The sequence below is a fragment of the Falco rusticolus genome, chromosome 3 (assembly GCF_015220075.1).
Source record: "Falco rusticolus isolate bFalRus1 chromosome 3, bFalRus1.pri, whole genome shotgun sequence".
NCBI lineage: Eukaryota > Metazoa > Chordata > Aves > Falconiformes > Falconidae > Falco > Falco rusticolus.
In genome coordinates this window covers 119,140,524-119,157,798 of record NC_051189.1, presented here as the reverse complement: position 1 = coordinate 119,157,798, position 17,275 = coordinate 119,140,524, and the positions used below count along the sequence as shown (strand labels likewise).

Below are 17,275 nucleotides of genomic sequence, written 5' to 3'. Positions count from 1 at the left end.
GTATCAATCAAGTAAAGGCAAGAAGTGCCAGGTTCCTTACACTTAGCACATGTAAGAGGAGAAAGGACACCACATCTTTTAAACAGCACGTTTTCTTGAAGAAAAGCAACAGCCGAATCAGTTCTCGTTATCAGAAGACCTTTGGTAATCAGGCTACATTTCCTTTGAGGCTATCATTTGTATGTTCAGATTCTTCACTAAGAGCTTCAAGAAAGCATTAATAACCCATACAAATTTAACAACTGTACTGCAAATCTTGAGAATTTATGCTATTTCCTGGCATCACTTCAATAAAAGCATGTAACTGACATTCCCGGCTCTTACTGTTGAGAAACAGCTTAACAAATATGACCCAAAGAACCATCTCTCAGATTACTGATGTTTTACTGTACTTAAATGTACTGCAGTACTGCAGAAGACATAGCTTTAGGAAGCCGCAGAGAGCTCTCGGGACATTACATATAGTGCTGTCACCCAAATACCTGTTCCAGCAACTCAAAGATACTTATCAGTGAAAAACACTGAACTACAAACCTGATCGTCAGCTCTGCACGGTTCTGAAAGGCAAGGCAAGGAAAACACCAACTCCCGCCTGTATGAACTCACCCTCTCTACTGACAAGTCAGGGATATTCCCATCCTGGCCCCAGCAAACACTCGCCAACCAAGTGCCAAAGACCATACAAGCAGGTTTTGTAACACCACGTTGCACTAGCTGAGATCCATTGCCTCTTAGTGATACTTATCCCATGCCCCTCTGCTACTGGGCTGCATGTTCTGAGGAGCTAGAAGCCATTGCCTCAGAGGAAGACACGCTTTTCTGCTGCCACCACGAGAACGATGCAGCTGAGGAAAAAAAAAAATCATCACACAACCTGGACAAGGGTGAGGTACTACTACTGAAAAAACTGCAATCTCTCAGCCTATGACATTCTGCAATCCAGACACTGAATGTAAACGCTGTTTTCCCAACAGCAACTCTTTTCTGATCCGAGGGCTTCAGGATGTAGAACAGAGCTAGCAGAGCCCAGTTCAGTTGTAAGGATCATCCCCATTTCAGCACCTTCATATTAAGAGCTGAAAGAACCTTGGAAGGTCAGAAAGAAGGGGCCTATTATACAAGTCAACCGCGATCTGCTGAGTCAGCACCATCTTTACGATTCAGGGTATCAATACTGAAATACCAAATATAAAATTCAGCAACGCATGCACCATAAGTGACCACTGACAATACAAGCCACTTCTACTCTAACACTTAGCTGAATCCTTCCTTATTGGACCTACTGAAGAGTATAAGGCTAATATTAATGGAAATACTTATGAAAAACTACTACAATACTTCGGAAATCTTTGAAGAAATCTAATGCAAAATTTAAGTATACAGATCTCATCATGTTGGGACAACACCATGTTCTGAAGAGAAGGACACAAAGCATTTAATTCTACATGAAGTCAGGAAAGGATATTATAGTAAAAAGCTATGGACAAACTTAAAACAATCCTTGGAACAGTTTACTGAAGATACCAGGATTTTTCAGTCCTGGCAATTTAAAGCTCACAGCAATCACTACAGTGTCACAAAAGTTTTCATTTTATGCTCACCCTCAATACACAACTTTTCTAAAGAAAGCATTCATGCTCTTTGTAAGGCTTGAAGGGAACCCTGTTCCACAATCCGTATTCAATTCCCACGACAATACATCTCTACTGCCACTAAAGCTGTTCTGAATGCACTGCTTTATCACACCCATCCCCACAGTACCTCTCCACTGGGTTCCTCCCCCAGACTACACGAGCTTACCTGTAGCAAGGGCCCTGCCGTAATTCCGACCCAATCTTTTTCTCATATTTTACAGTATTTCCCCACCCACATCCGCTGCCATTGCATAAAACCCACGCTGGGACTCCTGCCATACAATCTCACTCTTTTCAAGGTTTGTTTTCAAGACCACACGCTGCCTCTGATCTTGCTTAGAGATAATGAAAAAGTGGACTTATGGGGGACTGCGGGGCATAACTACTCTTTCTTAGGATCAAAGAACAAACAGGTTCAGACACCAAATAAAGTTTTTGATAACATTTTGTATGTGAGCTGGACATCAGCAACACTCCCATTTTCAGCTTCAGAACAGTCCCTACACCTTGCTGCTTTGAAATGCAAGCCCATACCTTCTTCACTCCTGTGATGAAAATTTATTTGAAGTTTCACTGACTCTCACTACCTGTGCAGATTGTTAGAGCAACAATTACTGCAGGCACATCTGGAAGAAATGCCTCTGTCCCACATTTGCTACAACCACCAGTTACATTTGGAGTTATATTCCTCAGCCATACTCTCCTCTTTTGCTAGGAAAGGAATAAGCATATTCACACCTGCCAATACAGGGCATGTTCTAATATATAATTCCGCAGTGCTTTGCTACTGGATTTGCCTGGAAATTGGCACATCAACATGGTCACAGGCTTTAAACCTGCAAGTGTTCACATGACTGCCTACGAGTGAATCCTGTCTAAAGTTGTATATTGCCCGCTGTATTCAATGCATACTCCTTCTCTGTTACTCTCCTCTGATGACAAGCGAGTTCCTACTGTACTCCAGGGCAGGGTACAGATGTTCTCGTTCTCATATTTCTGCAAGAGTGCTACCTCAAAAACACATTAGAGGCACCTGTTTGTAAAGGTTCACAAACCTCTTCAGCAAGGTTTCAGAGTACTAATATGTGTAATAAGCTTTGCACAAATCTTTTACTATCTAAACTATTGGGAGCATTAGATGAGTGCTATACCTGGAAGCCACCGTTTGAAAAACATCAGTACAAAAGCCAAGTACATTACTATACCTGGCAGCAGCACATCTTGAGCTTTCCTTTAATTCTAAAAGTTGACATGAGAGATCTGGGCTTGCATCATCCTTCTACCCCTGGAACTTAACAGTTTTCTTCCAATATATTCAGCCTGAATAAAGTCATCTCATCTGACTAAAAACTTGCTCTCTATTGACAAAAGTATCAAAGCTTGATCACTTGCTTCAGAAACCTAGAAATGCACATGTTTATTGCACCACAGAAATTATTCTCCTTGGTATCAAGAATTCTCCTTGCAGATCCCTCCAGTTAAAAGCTGGGAATTCTAGAGCTACTTTGTACCTCTTGTAACAGGAAAAAGCCTGTAGATGCCATCCCATTCTCTGAACATGAGAAAACATACTGCTTTAATTCTAGGCTATCTCAGTTACAAACTTCCTATATGCCTTGTAGTGTATGATAAGCTCAGAAGGCTTAGGGGAGACCTAAACATGTTACAGTGTTTAAAGGGTGGCTACAAAGGAGACAGAGTCACACGGAAAAAATGAGGTGCAATGGGTACAAGTTAATCCTGTGGAGGTTCCAGTTGGATCCAAGAGGAAAATTTTTCACAATGAGAACAATCAGCCACTGGAACTAATAATCTCCCCAGGGAAGTGGTGTATTTCCCAACATCAGACACTTTCAAGATTCAGCTGGACAGGATGCTGGGCCACCTTGTCTAGACTGTGCTTTTACCAAGAAAGGTTGGACCAGATGATGCTTGAGGTCCCTTCAAACCTTGTATTCTATGATTCACTCCCCTTCCTCCAATGATGACTGCATTAGTGAATTAATGGGAGCACAGACCCAGCCTCTGCAACACAATGGCTAATAGATACAGACTATGTGTAATAGACGGCGTAGCTGGGTATTGTCAAAACAAACAGATGCACCTTCAGACTTGGTTCTGGAGTGCTGCAGTGTCCACTGTCATCTGCTGTAGTCACAGGACTTATGTTCCAACACTCAAAATAAAGGACAAATCTTTGACACCACTAAGACCATAGGATTTAAACTGTACCTACTGCATTTCCTTCTGCTACCAAGTACATGCCACATCCAACTGTTCTTAGGGTTACAATGATAGTACGTATTCCATAGTATCTCAAGTATCTCAAGAAATCTTGAGGTCTATCCACACCTGAAGTCACCAGTCACAGACCAATTCTGTCGCTTCCACGACCACCAGGACTACAGAGCTCTACTAGTCCGTTTCTCTCAGTTTAAAGTGCTGGGTTTATTCATCTTCAGCCTACCTAAGAGTTTCCACACCTGCAATTTCCCTGACTGCAAGTGAAATAAAAGTAAAATTCCAGAACCTCTACACCTACACCTTCAGAGCTACGGCAGCAGCCAAGCCAGAGGGACTGAGGAAATCCCCAGTCACAGGGGGATAAGGTCTTGCGATAAGGTCTGCACGAGGACAGCTGCGATCTCTAAGTTTACTTCCTTCCAGCGGCTTCCTGCCAAAATCTTCACTTCATTAACTTAAAACTGATACTAGCTTCCTACTTCATCAGTCACAGTTAAAGCCAGAACAGGAAACAGCAGCAACAGATCAGTCCCTGGTCCTGGAAGGGTCTATTAGTTTAAAGGCAGCAAGACCACCACGCCTGTCCTTCAGCTCCATGAGGAACACAACTCCTTGCAGACACCTAGGTACTACCTCCAGACTAAAACCTTGAAAACATCTCTCCCTCCTAGGTAGTCTACAGAAGCCATCTTCATCTGAGTGTACGACTAGTAGTATTATAAGCTTGTTTCTGCACCACCTCAGAAGAAACACTTATAGAAACCACCTGGACTAAAGACCTGTCCTACATTTTCATCTCTCTCAAATCAGGTATAGACACTAACTTTGCCACTCAGAAGCTCTTTTAGTCGTCTTTAAAGTAATGCTTTGGAGCCGTTACATCACTCCATCAAAATCAGTCTTCCTCTCACACGAACCACTGGATAGATCAATATTTGCTACGATTCTCTTGCTGCAGCTGCTGTTGACTGTGTAGTTATAAATCTGCTGTTAGGCTCAAGGCTCCCAATACTGTTGTTGCAGTTAGTTTTTTGCTGCTCAGAAATTCTTGCTGCCTAGAAAACAGCAATGTAGGACAGGCAGAATTCAGTGGAAGGGTAGAAGAGGAGGAGCACAACAGCAGCCGCCTTTTTTAAATATGTAAGCTGGTAAAAGAAATTCAGAACACTTACCTGTATGGATTGATGGAATCCTAACCACACCTCATGCGGCAATTCACTTTCAGGAATTGAAAGCAGTAGCTCAAAGCAGCTCCTGGAAAAGTAAGAGGCAAGTAAGCAAGCTACCCGAACACATGCTGTTACTTTAAATAACTCTTGTGGCACATATTACTTAGCATTCAGATAACAAATGACATAACATTGAAATACATTTGACTGCAAAAATCAGTTAAAGGCCAGAAACAGGCAAGAGTCATCGTATGGAGAGTGCTCCTTTTTACTACGCACAATCTTGCTAGGATAAGATTGCAGCTACTTTTATAATCCAAGATAGTTTGTTCAACATTGCTCAGGAATGTTGCATTACAGAATTTCTGCTCTTTCCTCTCACAAAGAATTCCTAACATTCATTCTGAATAAAACTCTTTTAACCCCAGCATGGCCTCTGTGCCTAGAGTAAGAATGAAAACCAGCTCCAGCTAACTTAAAAGTTTCAATGCTGACATACAAAGATAGGAACATTAAAGAACAGCTTGACAGAAGACACATGCAGCGATCAGCACAGAAATGGACCTAGAGAACAGATTCCTAACAGCATCCTAAAAGCAACAGACTGACAATCTATTTCAAGAGGTGCACCAGCACAGAAACAGACCCACAGAACAGATTCCTAGAAACGCCTTAATGAGTCTTTGATAACTGGGAGTGGTAGTAGTGGACTCAAATACCTATGGTGCCAACTGTAACAAGCTCAAGAGCTTACCAAATGAAAAGTAAACCCCCACCCACGTTGATATGCCTATCAAAAATGTTCAGATTAAGGTCAGAGTTAAGCAGATCACACTGTGAAATATCTAGTTCATTAACTCAGGGAACTGCTGAATTTGTGTAGCTCAGTTATCTGCACAACACAGGTGGAAAACATTCCCTTATTTCTTCACTAAGCCAAACTCCTGCTTAAAAACAGGACACTAGTCACCGACCAGTCTTGATTTATTATACCCAGGAAAGTTTGTTACATCTCATTTTCAACTGTGTCAACGGTTAATGTTAGTATCAGTCAGCCCCATCACAATGGCATGTGAACTTCTGCTGTGTATCTGCTTTTCCAAATAAAAATTCAGGAAAGCAAGAAGGGTTCAGAAAGATTTAATATTTCTGAAACATCTAGCAAATTTGAGACCTATAAATTCCATACATAATTTCAGGCTCCAAGAACAGACAGGGGGAAAAGCAAGACCTACTTGATAGTCCCTCATTTAGATCATCAGGTCAATGCTATCCCTTTTCAGAAACAAAAAGGAAACGACTGTATGTATTTAGCACATCCATGTCTTTTCAGGGAAAAGTCCTGGAGAACAAGAATCACTGTTTTCTAGGAGATAAAGCACTGGCAGGACTACTGCCTGTATTTTTCTCAAAAAGGGCTATCTAAACTTGTATGGGACACGTGGATTACCTAAACCCCAACTACTGCACAGAATAATTTGACCTGATCAAATGAAATGTGTTAACTATGACACTGTCTAGAGATTCACAAAATCTACACACAGCAAAAATGTCTCAAATCGTAACAGGTCTAAGACTCTACCTATAATACATGCACTGAGTAACTGCTATAAGCTACACCTACATTATTAGTTCCAACTCATGCTATTTTTTCTTCAAAACCTCCACTCTCAAACGTTAAACAGAAGAATGACAGGATGACACGTTCCGTCTTACCGTAGATAGAAGAGCTGAGCTTGGGGAAGGGGACAAGGAAGAGATGACCATAAAGCAAACACAAGTTTCAAAACTGCCTAGTACCCGAAATGAATGATTTTCCCCTTTACTCCTGACTTCTGAGAAATACATTGAACAGTTGCCTCCAAAATGCTATGGCTAATCAGTTTTTAGCCAGATTCAACATAAACAAAATCAAATGGACAAATACTTAGTTAACATCTGGCCAACCTTTTAATATTTCATTTAATATTGGGCCTTCACTGCCCAATCCTGTTCCTTTAAATAGAGGTTTATATAGAGCAAAAGCTCTAAACACTCCTACTAGGCAGAGAATAGGATAGCCTTCATCACTGTCATTCAGTAATTATTCACATCACCAGGCAATGAAATTTCACTCATTACTATACGCATTACTATACGTAACAGGATTGCCAGATACTCCAATTGTCATAGGTGTTGATTTTATATAATAACCAGGACTTACTTTTCCCTTTTCCTGAATTTACAAGTTAATTCACCAGTTCAGATGTCTACACCGAGGAGGTTGCTACTGGACTATCAAAAACAACTTTACAAGGTCTCATAGCAGCTGAACTCTATTTTAACATAAGAAGAAAAAACCAAACAAAAACCCCAGCACCCTAACAAGACAAAAACACCCACAAAAAAAACCCTAGGTATGTGTCCAATTTTCACGCATGTCACACAGACTCTATTCATCAAATGAAAATTTGCAAACGTCACAGTCTATGTGCTTTTGAAAAGTCTTTTGATGTACACCTCAGACAAAATCAACCAATTCTATCTACTACCACTTTTAATTCCTGGAAATACTTTTTTGTATGTATGATATTGGTTATATAAAACATCAGGTTTAAACAAAATGGCAAAGCAAGATTTTAAAAATAATTTTCCTGTACTTAATCCTTAAGGACTGTGAAAAAAAATATCTGAAATTAGACTTTCAAAGCATTGTCTTCATAGACTGTTATCTCACTCTGTATAGACAAGAGGGCTGAATTTATGCCTCAAGAGTTATAGTCTGCTGTAGTAACATAGCACTGAGCTGAACCAAGAGCCAAAAATTATTTTGTTGTGAGTTCTTAAGTCTTCCTCAGGACCCCAACACCAAGCACTCTAGTTTGGAAACCGCTCCAGAAGAAATCTGGAGCTCCAATTGTATAGCCAGCATGTAAAACAATGTACAGCTCAACTGCAAAAGTAACATCCAGGATATTCCAATTAAGTTTTCCTAGGTAGAAAAATAAGTAGAATTCCAAGTCAATTGCATACGTTTTTGTTGTAAGAACTGACTCAAATGCACAGCTGCATAAAGCCTAGCCAGCCTTCCCTACTGGCAAGGGGGAAGAAATGCCCATTTAGCTTAATTCTTCCCTTTGCTTCTTATTATACAATACCTCAAAACACAACTATAGCCCTGAAAGCCCATTTCCTCCTTTACTGTAATGCAACTAAACGGAATTTAGGTATCAAGGCAAAGACCACAAATCAAAATACCAGCATCACTTAACTAAGTCAAGCCTTTTTAGCCCACTCTACCAATACCACCACAATACCTACCTATACAAACTTAATTCCAAACTTAAATCACAATTTTTGCAAATAAAACATAATGGGTGCTTGAATGCTTCCATTATTAAAATAAAATAATTTCTCAGGCACTCAACTTCAAAATACCTTTCAGGAGGAGGTCTCCTAGACTTAAATTTCTTAATTTTGGGAGGAATAACTCTAGGCAAAAATCAACACATTATCTGCATACAATTACTCTGTAATAATTTTATACCTCATTCACCATTATTTTTAGACAGAGATTTTAAAAAGTAAGTTTGAAAAGCTTTCAGGATTGTGTTCACCTTTAGATTGCATTAGAAAACTTTTCTCATCCTAAGCTTCTTAAGAGTTAAAAAGATGACTATACATTGGATGATCAACAGGAATAGTTCACTTGTTGCCAGGAATTATCCTGCATTTGTTAAGAGTTAAGTCCTAATGACAGAGTGGTAAATGCAAGTTAGTAAATCAAAAGACAAGTTTATTAGGTTGAGAAATTTTTAGAGACAGAGCAAGCAAACCATCCCATGTGCTCCCTCACAGAGGCGTTATGGAAAGCAAGTACATTCTTCCTGGAAGCAACGTGTTACATTCAGTAAGTACAACTAGTAGGCAAGATACAGCTCAAGAAGTCTGAGGTAGACTGGTCTTATCAGTTGAATCCAGTTTTGCTAATTAGACCAGATGACATTCAGATCTTTCCCAATTTTTTTTTTAAATTGAAAAAGCGCATAAACACCTTCTCAAAGATGCAGAAATGGTAAACTCCCTTTCAGACCAATGCCATCGCAGAAAAAAGTAGAAAGGTGCCAAATACTAGCTACTGGCAAACACTATGTGAACTAGGAGCAATTTTTTCTACTTTTTAAAAATCTAACCTATTAATTTTAGGGCCATATAAATCATTTTTAGACAGAAGTAAAATTTTCATATTGATGGTAACATGAATGGCACCTTCCTCCTCACACAGTACAGAATCACAAAATGGTCTGGGTTGGAAGGGACCTTACATACCACGAGTTCCAACCCCCTGCCCTGGGCAGGGACCCCTCTCACCAGCCCAGGCTCCTCCGTGCCCCGTCCAGCCTGGCCTGGGACACTGCCAGGGATGGGGCATCCCCAGCTGCTCTGGGCAGCCTGTGCCAGTGCCTCGTCACCCTCACAGTTAAGAATTTCATCCTAAGATAAATCTGCCTTCTTTTAGTTTAAAACCGTTACCCTTTGTCCTATCGCTACAGGCCCTACCAAAAAGTCTGTCTCCACCTTTCTCATAACCCCCCTTCAGGCGCTGGCAGCTGCTGTAAGGTCTCCCCAGAGCCTTCTCTTCTCCAGGCTGAACCCCAACTCTCTCAGCCTGTCTTCATAGAGGAGGTGCCCCAACCCTCTGAATCGTCTTTGTGGCCCTGCTCTGGACTTGCTCCAACAGGTCCATGTCCTTCTTGCGTTGGGGGCTCCAGAGCTGAATGCAGTATTCTAGGTGGGGTCTCACGAGAGCAGAGTAGAGGGGGAGAATCACCTCCTTTGACCGGCTGGCCATGCTCCTTTTGACGCAGCCCAGGACACGGCTGGCTTTCTGGGCTGCAAGCCCACATTGCCAGGTCATGTCGAGCTTTTCATCCACCAGCACCCCTGAGTCCTTCCCCTCAAGGCTGCTCTCAATCCATTCTCCACCCAGCCTGTACTTGTGCTTGGGATTGCCCAGACCCATGTGCAAGAGCTTGCCCTTGGCCTTGTTGAACCTCAGGAGGTTCGCACAGCCCGACCTTTCAAGCCTGTCAAGGCGCTCTGGATGGCATTCCTTCCCTTCAGTGTGCTGACCACACCACTCAGCTTGGTGTCACCAGCGAACTTGCTGAGGGTGCACTCGATCCCACTGTCCATGTTGCCAAGACAGACACTGAGCAGCACTGGTCCCAGTATGGACCCCTGAGGGACACCACTTGTCACCAGTCTCCACTTGGACCTGAGCCATTGATCACAGTTCTTTGAGTGTGACCATCCAGCTAATCTCTTCCTTATCCACCGAGTGGTCCACCCGTCAAATCCATGTCCCTCCAGTTTAGTGAGAAGGATGTTGTGTGGGACAGTGTCAAAAGCTTTGCACAAGTCCAGGTAGGTGACATCAGTATCCTCAAAAACAAACACTCAGAGAAGCTCAAGTCAACAATCAGCTTCAAAAGCTTCCTAAGATTCACAAGGATGGCCAGCTAGCTAAATCTCAGTGAAAGACATCTTTGATATGTTTATTAGACACCTAATTCTTTACTAATTATTCAGTAGAGGCAACACCTTTGGCATAGTAATACTGGGGGGTGAGGGGAATGTGTTGTGCTTTGTGGCTGTGGAAACAAGCAGTCTTGAGTTCTACATGACCAAAGCAGGTATGTCCCTTCATGGCCATGGCCAAGAAGAGCACTCCTGTTCCCCCACAATCATTTGCCAAATCTGGAAACTACGAGAGCAACCACTCCAAGCTTTCCTTTTATTTCCTAAGGTTACAGACAGTGGACAAAAAAAGTCTCACACTGCATCAGCATCGTGCTGCTTATGGGGGGCACTGTCTTTAAGTCATGTCAGATTTACTGTGGACACACGACTGAACTGGTCAGGTGGTAGGGAAAGCCACAGTGCACTGATTTTTGTTGTTACTGGTTCACCTTGCTGAGAAGGATATCAGGAGGAGGATCTGGGATGGATGTTGGCAGGGAAGGAGAATTTCAATAAGTAGAACTCTTTTGCTTTAAAACAGGAAGCTTGCTCGTTTCATTTCTCATCAGGGTTCAAATCAGAGAATACATAGCATGTATGACAGCTGTGGGTAACCCAACAGCCTCCCCAAAAATCACAGTTACATGAGAACAGTACACTGTCATGTCCCTAACCAGGTAACAGTCTTCCTCCTCCATGGAACTTAATTTAGTCTTTGGTTCCCTGCTCTTAACTTCTCTCTCCCTCCCTCGGAAAACCATATGTAAAAGAAAAACACGGGAGAATTGAACCAGGTATGCCATTTCCCTCAACCTACCCATGACCTTACTTGTTATCTTTCTCATTCTTTAGATTCCTCTCAAAGGTAATCATAACAAGAATAGGGAGATTCCAGAAAGTCAGCCTCTCTGCTGTCCTCCACAACATAGTTTTCTGGATATAAGCAACAGCAAACAAACTCCTCACACTGCAAGATGGAACAAACCATACTAGCAGAAGCAAAATATTTTGATTTTTCTCAACAAGAGAAAAGAATTTTGATAAACAATTTTGACACAGAACTGGGATTCCCACCCTGAAGTATGTAACAGTGGCAAAAAAAATACAGAAAGTACTCCAGTTACGGGTGACCTGCATACAGAGACAGTGAAAGACAAACTTCAAGCGACATGAGTAGGGAACTGCAGAATACACAAGCTAATTAATATGACGAAGATGAGAATACTCTCATCCATAAATGGACAGTCCACAAAACCAATTAAGATATTTTGCCAGAAATATATGTATTATGTACCAGGTAAGCGATTTAGCAGTTTAAGTCTTCAGTTTCTATATTAAGATGACAAACTTTTCCCGATTTTACACATTTTCCCTTCTTGACAGAAGGCTTAAAAAAATTACTCCTAATTCACATGCTTCTCATAACTAAAAAAAAAAATAAATTCAAGGCATCATATGGAGATACCCGTTTCTGAACTGTTGATCAAATGCTTTGTTTTTTTGTAATGTATGAACTCGCAATGTAAATCAAGGAGTCCTCTGCAAACCCTTCTCAAAAAGAACACCTGACTTCAGACCACAAAGCAAGCAAGCAACTGGTAACAAATTAAGAATAGCCCATTGAAAACCTGTCAAGAGAATTACTTTTATTCTATGGTGATCTTTATATTCAAGGTTCTAGAAACTTCACCCTGCCCCCTCGAATAAAACCTTACCAGCAAGGAGTGACCAGCACATCAAGTTATCCTTCTCAGGCTAAGGGTAGTAACTGATAAAACTCCAATGTATGTGAAAGCCCTCAGGTTACCTCTTCAATTACAAATAGCTGTTTGCACTTAAAGCGGACTTGGAGGAACTATGAGTTATTCCAAATTAGCTGAGACTGTAACAGTTCTACCTCTTATCTGAAGAACTGCTGCATTTTAAGTCACATCTGCCAACACCTGTCAAAGATTTCAGGTTTAATTACCCTTTGTTTTGCTATTGTATAGCAACAGCCCACATGCACAATATATTACCATAAATACAAAATAACTCAGCCTTTTCAGAACGGGACATGCTCAGAAGTACCCTGCATTACAGGTGAGAGGACACATGAAAGCAGCAACTGCACAGCAAGTGATACAGGTTTATTAATCCATGGATGAAGGTCTAATATTAAAGCTTCTGTTTAACAAGGACCACACTAGGCTTTTTCTACAGAAAATAATTTTCAGAATGTTTAAGAAAGAACAGAACTTTCCTAATAACTGCAAAATTATCCAAATACAGAAGAACAAACCCTTACAACTTGTTCACATTAATTAACAAAATGCTCAAGTACATTTTTGTGGTATAATTAAAAAAGTACTAGAGACATTTACTAGACAATAAATTGTAAATACAGTTGTCAAATTACGCATTACACTATTTCAACAACTTTCCCTTTCATTTATAAAGCACATTTTGGTTCGTGTTTGTTTGGGTTTTTTTTTAATTATAATGTACCAACTTAAAACTTACAGCACTAGCCTGCCAAGTACCAAAAGAACATCTTCACATTCTGTAGTCAAGTAAGGTCGTGCATTAGCAAAGCTTTGGATGGAGATTCGATATACTTCCAAAAAAGGTAAAATATGTTCCGATGCACCCCGACTGCCAGCATACTGAAGTAGCGTCTGAAAGAAAATGAGTTACCATTAGAAGTTCTCATAACACACTTTTATCTAAAAAACCAAATATCAATATAAAATATCAAGCATATACAGTAGAATGTTTCTGGAAGTGATAAGTTTTTACTCAGAAGGAAATTTAAAAGTAGTAGCTTTTCTCCTCAATAGCAGTTGTCCCTTTTATTCAAAAATATTTTCATTTATTGTTTTGATAAAATCATCAGAATTTCTACTGGGGAGCAAGCTAGATGGAATCAATAGAAATGTGAACTGTTAAGTTACAAACTCAGGGAGATCCACACTCTGCTTCTTTTGCACAACTGCCATGGAGACAGAACCACATACACAACACTGGAATCTTTATTACTAGTGAGAATGCAGAAAAATAAGCAAGAAGTTCAATATTAGGAGCGTAATTCCAGCTGTAATATTTTAAAGATACGTGCACTACCTGTACAGCAAACTTGAAGCCATTAGGAGGGGATAAAAAACCCAGATCAGATCGTTATAGATTCATTTTTCAAATGCAAAATTACCCTAGACTTTGCTACCTTGACCACAGCAATCCCACATTACCCAGGCACAGTACTGAAGCAGCAGTGTAAAACCTAGCCAGCTTTAAAAGAAATCCAAGTTTCAAAAATCAGCACAGGGACAACAGCAGTATCTCTCAACCTTTTTAAAACCTCACTACACTCCCATGTTCTTTTCCTACAGGTCATAAAGTAATACTGAGAGCAAGCAGGGCACTTAGCTCTACTGACAGCTCTAACATCCCCTCTCTGTATGCACACCCGCGAGCTCCAGACCAGTTATGCCTGTGTTCTCACCAGTTACAATCCCTCTCTCATGCTGCACCCTCCTAGACCAAACCAGGTACCAATCTTTATTAAGGGCAGCTGTGAAAAAAACAAAAAACAATGAAAAAGGCTGTACTCTGTGGAACCCTTAAGGTCAAGGCTGTATGAAAAAAAAAACCTTCAGTGCCCTACCTTATAACTCAATACAAGCCAATTTGTTCTAAGAGGATCATCAGGTCACATCAGGCTTCAAATTATTTCGAGCTGGGACTCTTGACACAACCAATTTATTTTAACAGCTTAAACAATCACATGATCATATCAGATTATGACTGGGAGGACGCTACTGAACAGACCCTACAAAGAGCTTACTAAAAATCAAGTGTAGTCATTATAACGGCCATTAACTTCTAAGATGAAGCCTAACTTCCAACACACCAAGAAGTAAGTGGCCAGATACATGCTATTTAGTGTACTATCTGGTGTTATGTCAGTGTTCTAACTGTACAATACAATTCCTAGGGTAAAAGAAAACCAACAAAACAACAAACAGACATCTACTAGTCTGGCACAACCACCTGTGATCTTTAAGGAAAAAAAAAACAACAAACAAACAAACCAAAACCAACCATCCAAGAATCAATAAAAATCAAGAACATTTTGTAGATTATTCTCCTAGAACTCAGTAATATTAACTCCTAGGTGAATGAAAGTTACAAACTCTCAAAAAAAAAGACACAATATTAATAGTTATGAAGACATAAGGAGGGTAGAGAAAGGGAAGATTGGAAGTTTACAGAAATCATCCTTAAATGTCATTATCAGAAGCAACAACTGGCTAGTAACTAACCAGTCTAAGTGCTTCTCTAACAGATTAACGAAGAATTTGATAATGTAACTCAAATTATATATGGCATTAGAAACATTAAGTGACATTTAAAGGCTGTCAAGCCTAGAGATAATCAATTGATTGCTACCATAAAGTCATCTGCTTAGTAAACCCAGCAGTAATGCTGCTGTTATAGTGAGTATGGAAATAGGTCAAACATACAAATCCCTGCACTTTTCTTAAAAATACGTCCCTTAAAACCAATCTACTTAAAAAGCGAAATTTAGTGCTCAATTATTTTGACAGACACTTAGATCATTAACTATCTGGTCTCTGTAAACCATAAAACATGGTAAAATATTTCCTAAGATTAAACAAAATTACTAGAATACTCTGCATCCTTGCCCAAGTGCAATCCTAGTGTTGAGATAGAAGTCTTACAGCTAATATTAGCAATTCGTTGAGGAGTCATTTATCAGAAACTTCTCCCCAAACAGATGAACAATGATGCTTTCTGCACATAAGGCAGATTCAAGGCAAGAGACTTATTAATAGCTTAAAGTTCAAAGATACATAGCTCTGAACATTATGCTATTAGTATTAGCACACTGACAAATAAGCAAAATGCAGTAACTGTATGAGAGTCTCTTAAAGCCCTTCTGCTAGTTCACAAGCAATGTAAGTAGAAGTTTTATTAGTTCACTACAGACTTTTCCTGGCAGTCTATACACAAGATTAAAATTAGACAATTTTTAACTTGTTAAAAATATATAGTCTACATGCTTAACCAATAGCCAAGTAACAACTTTCTAAGCAATTGTTACCTTACCATCTAATTACCTGAAGAGAGTATTCAAACATTTTAAGTCTGGTTAACACACATCCACTTATACTTCATCCGACCCTCCTTCCTTTGACTACAATAACATATCTAATTGGAAAGTGTGTGAGAAGAGCAGAGGCTACACACATCCACCTACTGTGTAACCTACAGACCAGCCTAGGTCCTCAACACTGCATGATGCTCATGTTCTGCAAATCTGGGATACCTGCTTAGCTGCATTTCTTCTGAAGCATCAGGGGTTTTATCTCAGAACCAATTTAAACATGTGAAAGCTGTAATAATGGGTCAGGCAACTTGAAGCCTCTAAGAGAAAACTTCCACCTCTTCTTAAAGATACCTGATGGCAACTGACAGTCCTCAACTGTGCCACTATTTCAGAAAGCCAACAGGTGCTGGGTATTTGGCAGGTGGAATGCTTTGATGTCCTACCACCTCTGCTTCACCGATAACTGTTCTTCGTATTTACGACAGCACAACATCAAACACACACACTGTTCATTCTAGTTGGCCTTTCGGGTACATACTGAGCTCTCAAACAGACATGCTTCTCCTAAGGTGAACATGCAAAGCATTCACAGTTGTACAATATAAAGTTGCAAGGTCGACCCACCATTTAGGCTTTATGGGTTTCTCTGTGTTACCCTGGACACCAATCTTACTTCCTGGCTCAAAAATAGGGATCTTCACGGAAACCATGTTACCCAGCATCACAGGAAGAGCTACTGGAGAGCTGCATGTGACAGCACAAGCTTACATGTGGTAAAACACAGCAGCCAGACAGCTCAAAGCACAGGAAAGCTGCTGATTTGGTTGTTTGTTGTGTTCCAACAGCCTCAGTAACTTCCACAGCAAAACGGAGCACCTTTTCAAGACCATGCCATAGACATACACACAGGATGGCAAATCCATTGCTGCCCTAAAACATTTCAGCTACCCTCATCACAACAACTTCCCAAGATTGTATTTTGAAGCTGAATTTAACTGGGCCTTTCTAGGCATTTTCTGCTGTAGCTTAATAACGTTTATGACAACATACCAGTGGTAGCCTCCAAGTTGTTAATACAAAGTAAGTTGAGCTCCTTAAATGTCACTTTGGGACAGACCTTAAGTTATTTTTAAGTTTTACTACTGAAACTCTGTGCAACATTCACAAACATCCCGTCAGAAGGGGAAACAGATGTAAAATTACATCCTCACCAGTGTTTTGACTGCACAGTGACATCACAAATTCATACTCCATTGAGGTTGCCACATGACCGAATAGCAACTTCATGCTTTCCTCTGAATCTCTTGGTGTACAGTCATGACAATCAGCATGTCCCAATCTGACGGTAACCCAAGATAATTTATTTTTTTTTAATCTGTACTATCTATCACAGTGTTCTAAAACAAGACTACCATTCCATAACAGCACAGAGACCTAAGAAGGTCTACGTTTTTGTGGGACAGCGTTTGGAGGTTTGATTTTTTGGTTTGTTTTGTTGGTTTTTTTAACTGTCTTCCATCAAACTCCATTGACCAAGCAACCGCTAAAGCTTTATCTGTACCAAACTAATCTAGATGACTCGATATCTATATATACTGATCATCTACCTCTACTAA

General features: G+C 40.3%; 1 protein-coding gene across 3 annotated transcripts in view; it reads right to left on the bottom strand.

The window, feature by feature from the left end:
• Positions 1 to 17,275, bottom strand: part of RLF (RLF zinc finger) — a 42,913-nt gene that overhangs the window by 24,160 nt on the left and 1,478 nt on the right. The window contains exons 2-3 of one of the 3 annotated variants that reach the window (XM_037381416.1): positions 13,052 to 13,206; positions 5,051 to 5,132 (exon numbers count right to left, since the gene is read on the bottom strand). In XM_037381416.1, the coding sequence (XP_037237313.1) occupies positions 5,051 to 5,132; positions 13,052 to 13,206 (237 nt within the window). Of the gene's footprint in view, positions 1 to 606; positions 846 to 5,050; positions 5,133 to 13,051; positions 13,207 to 17,275 lie in introns of those variants that run through there. The other 2 variants (XM_037381418.1, XM_037381420.1) reach the window with 2 other exon arrangements.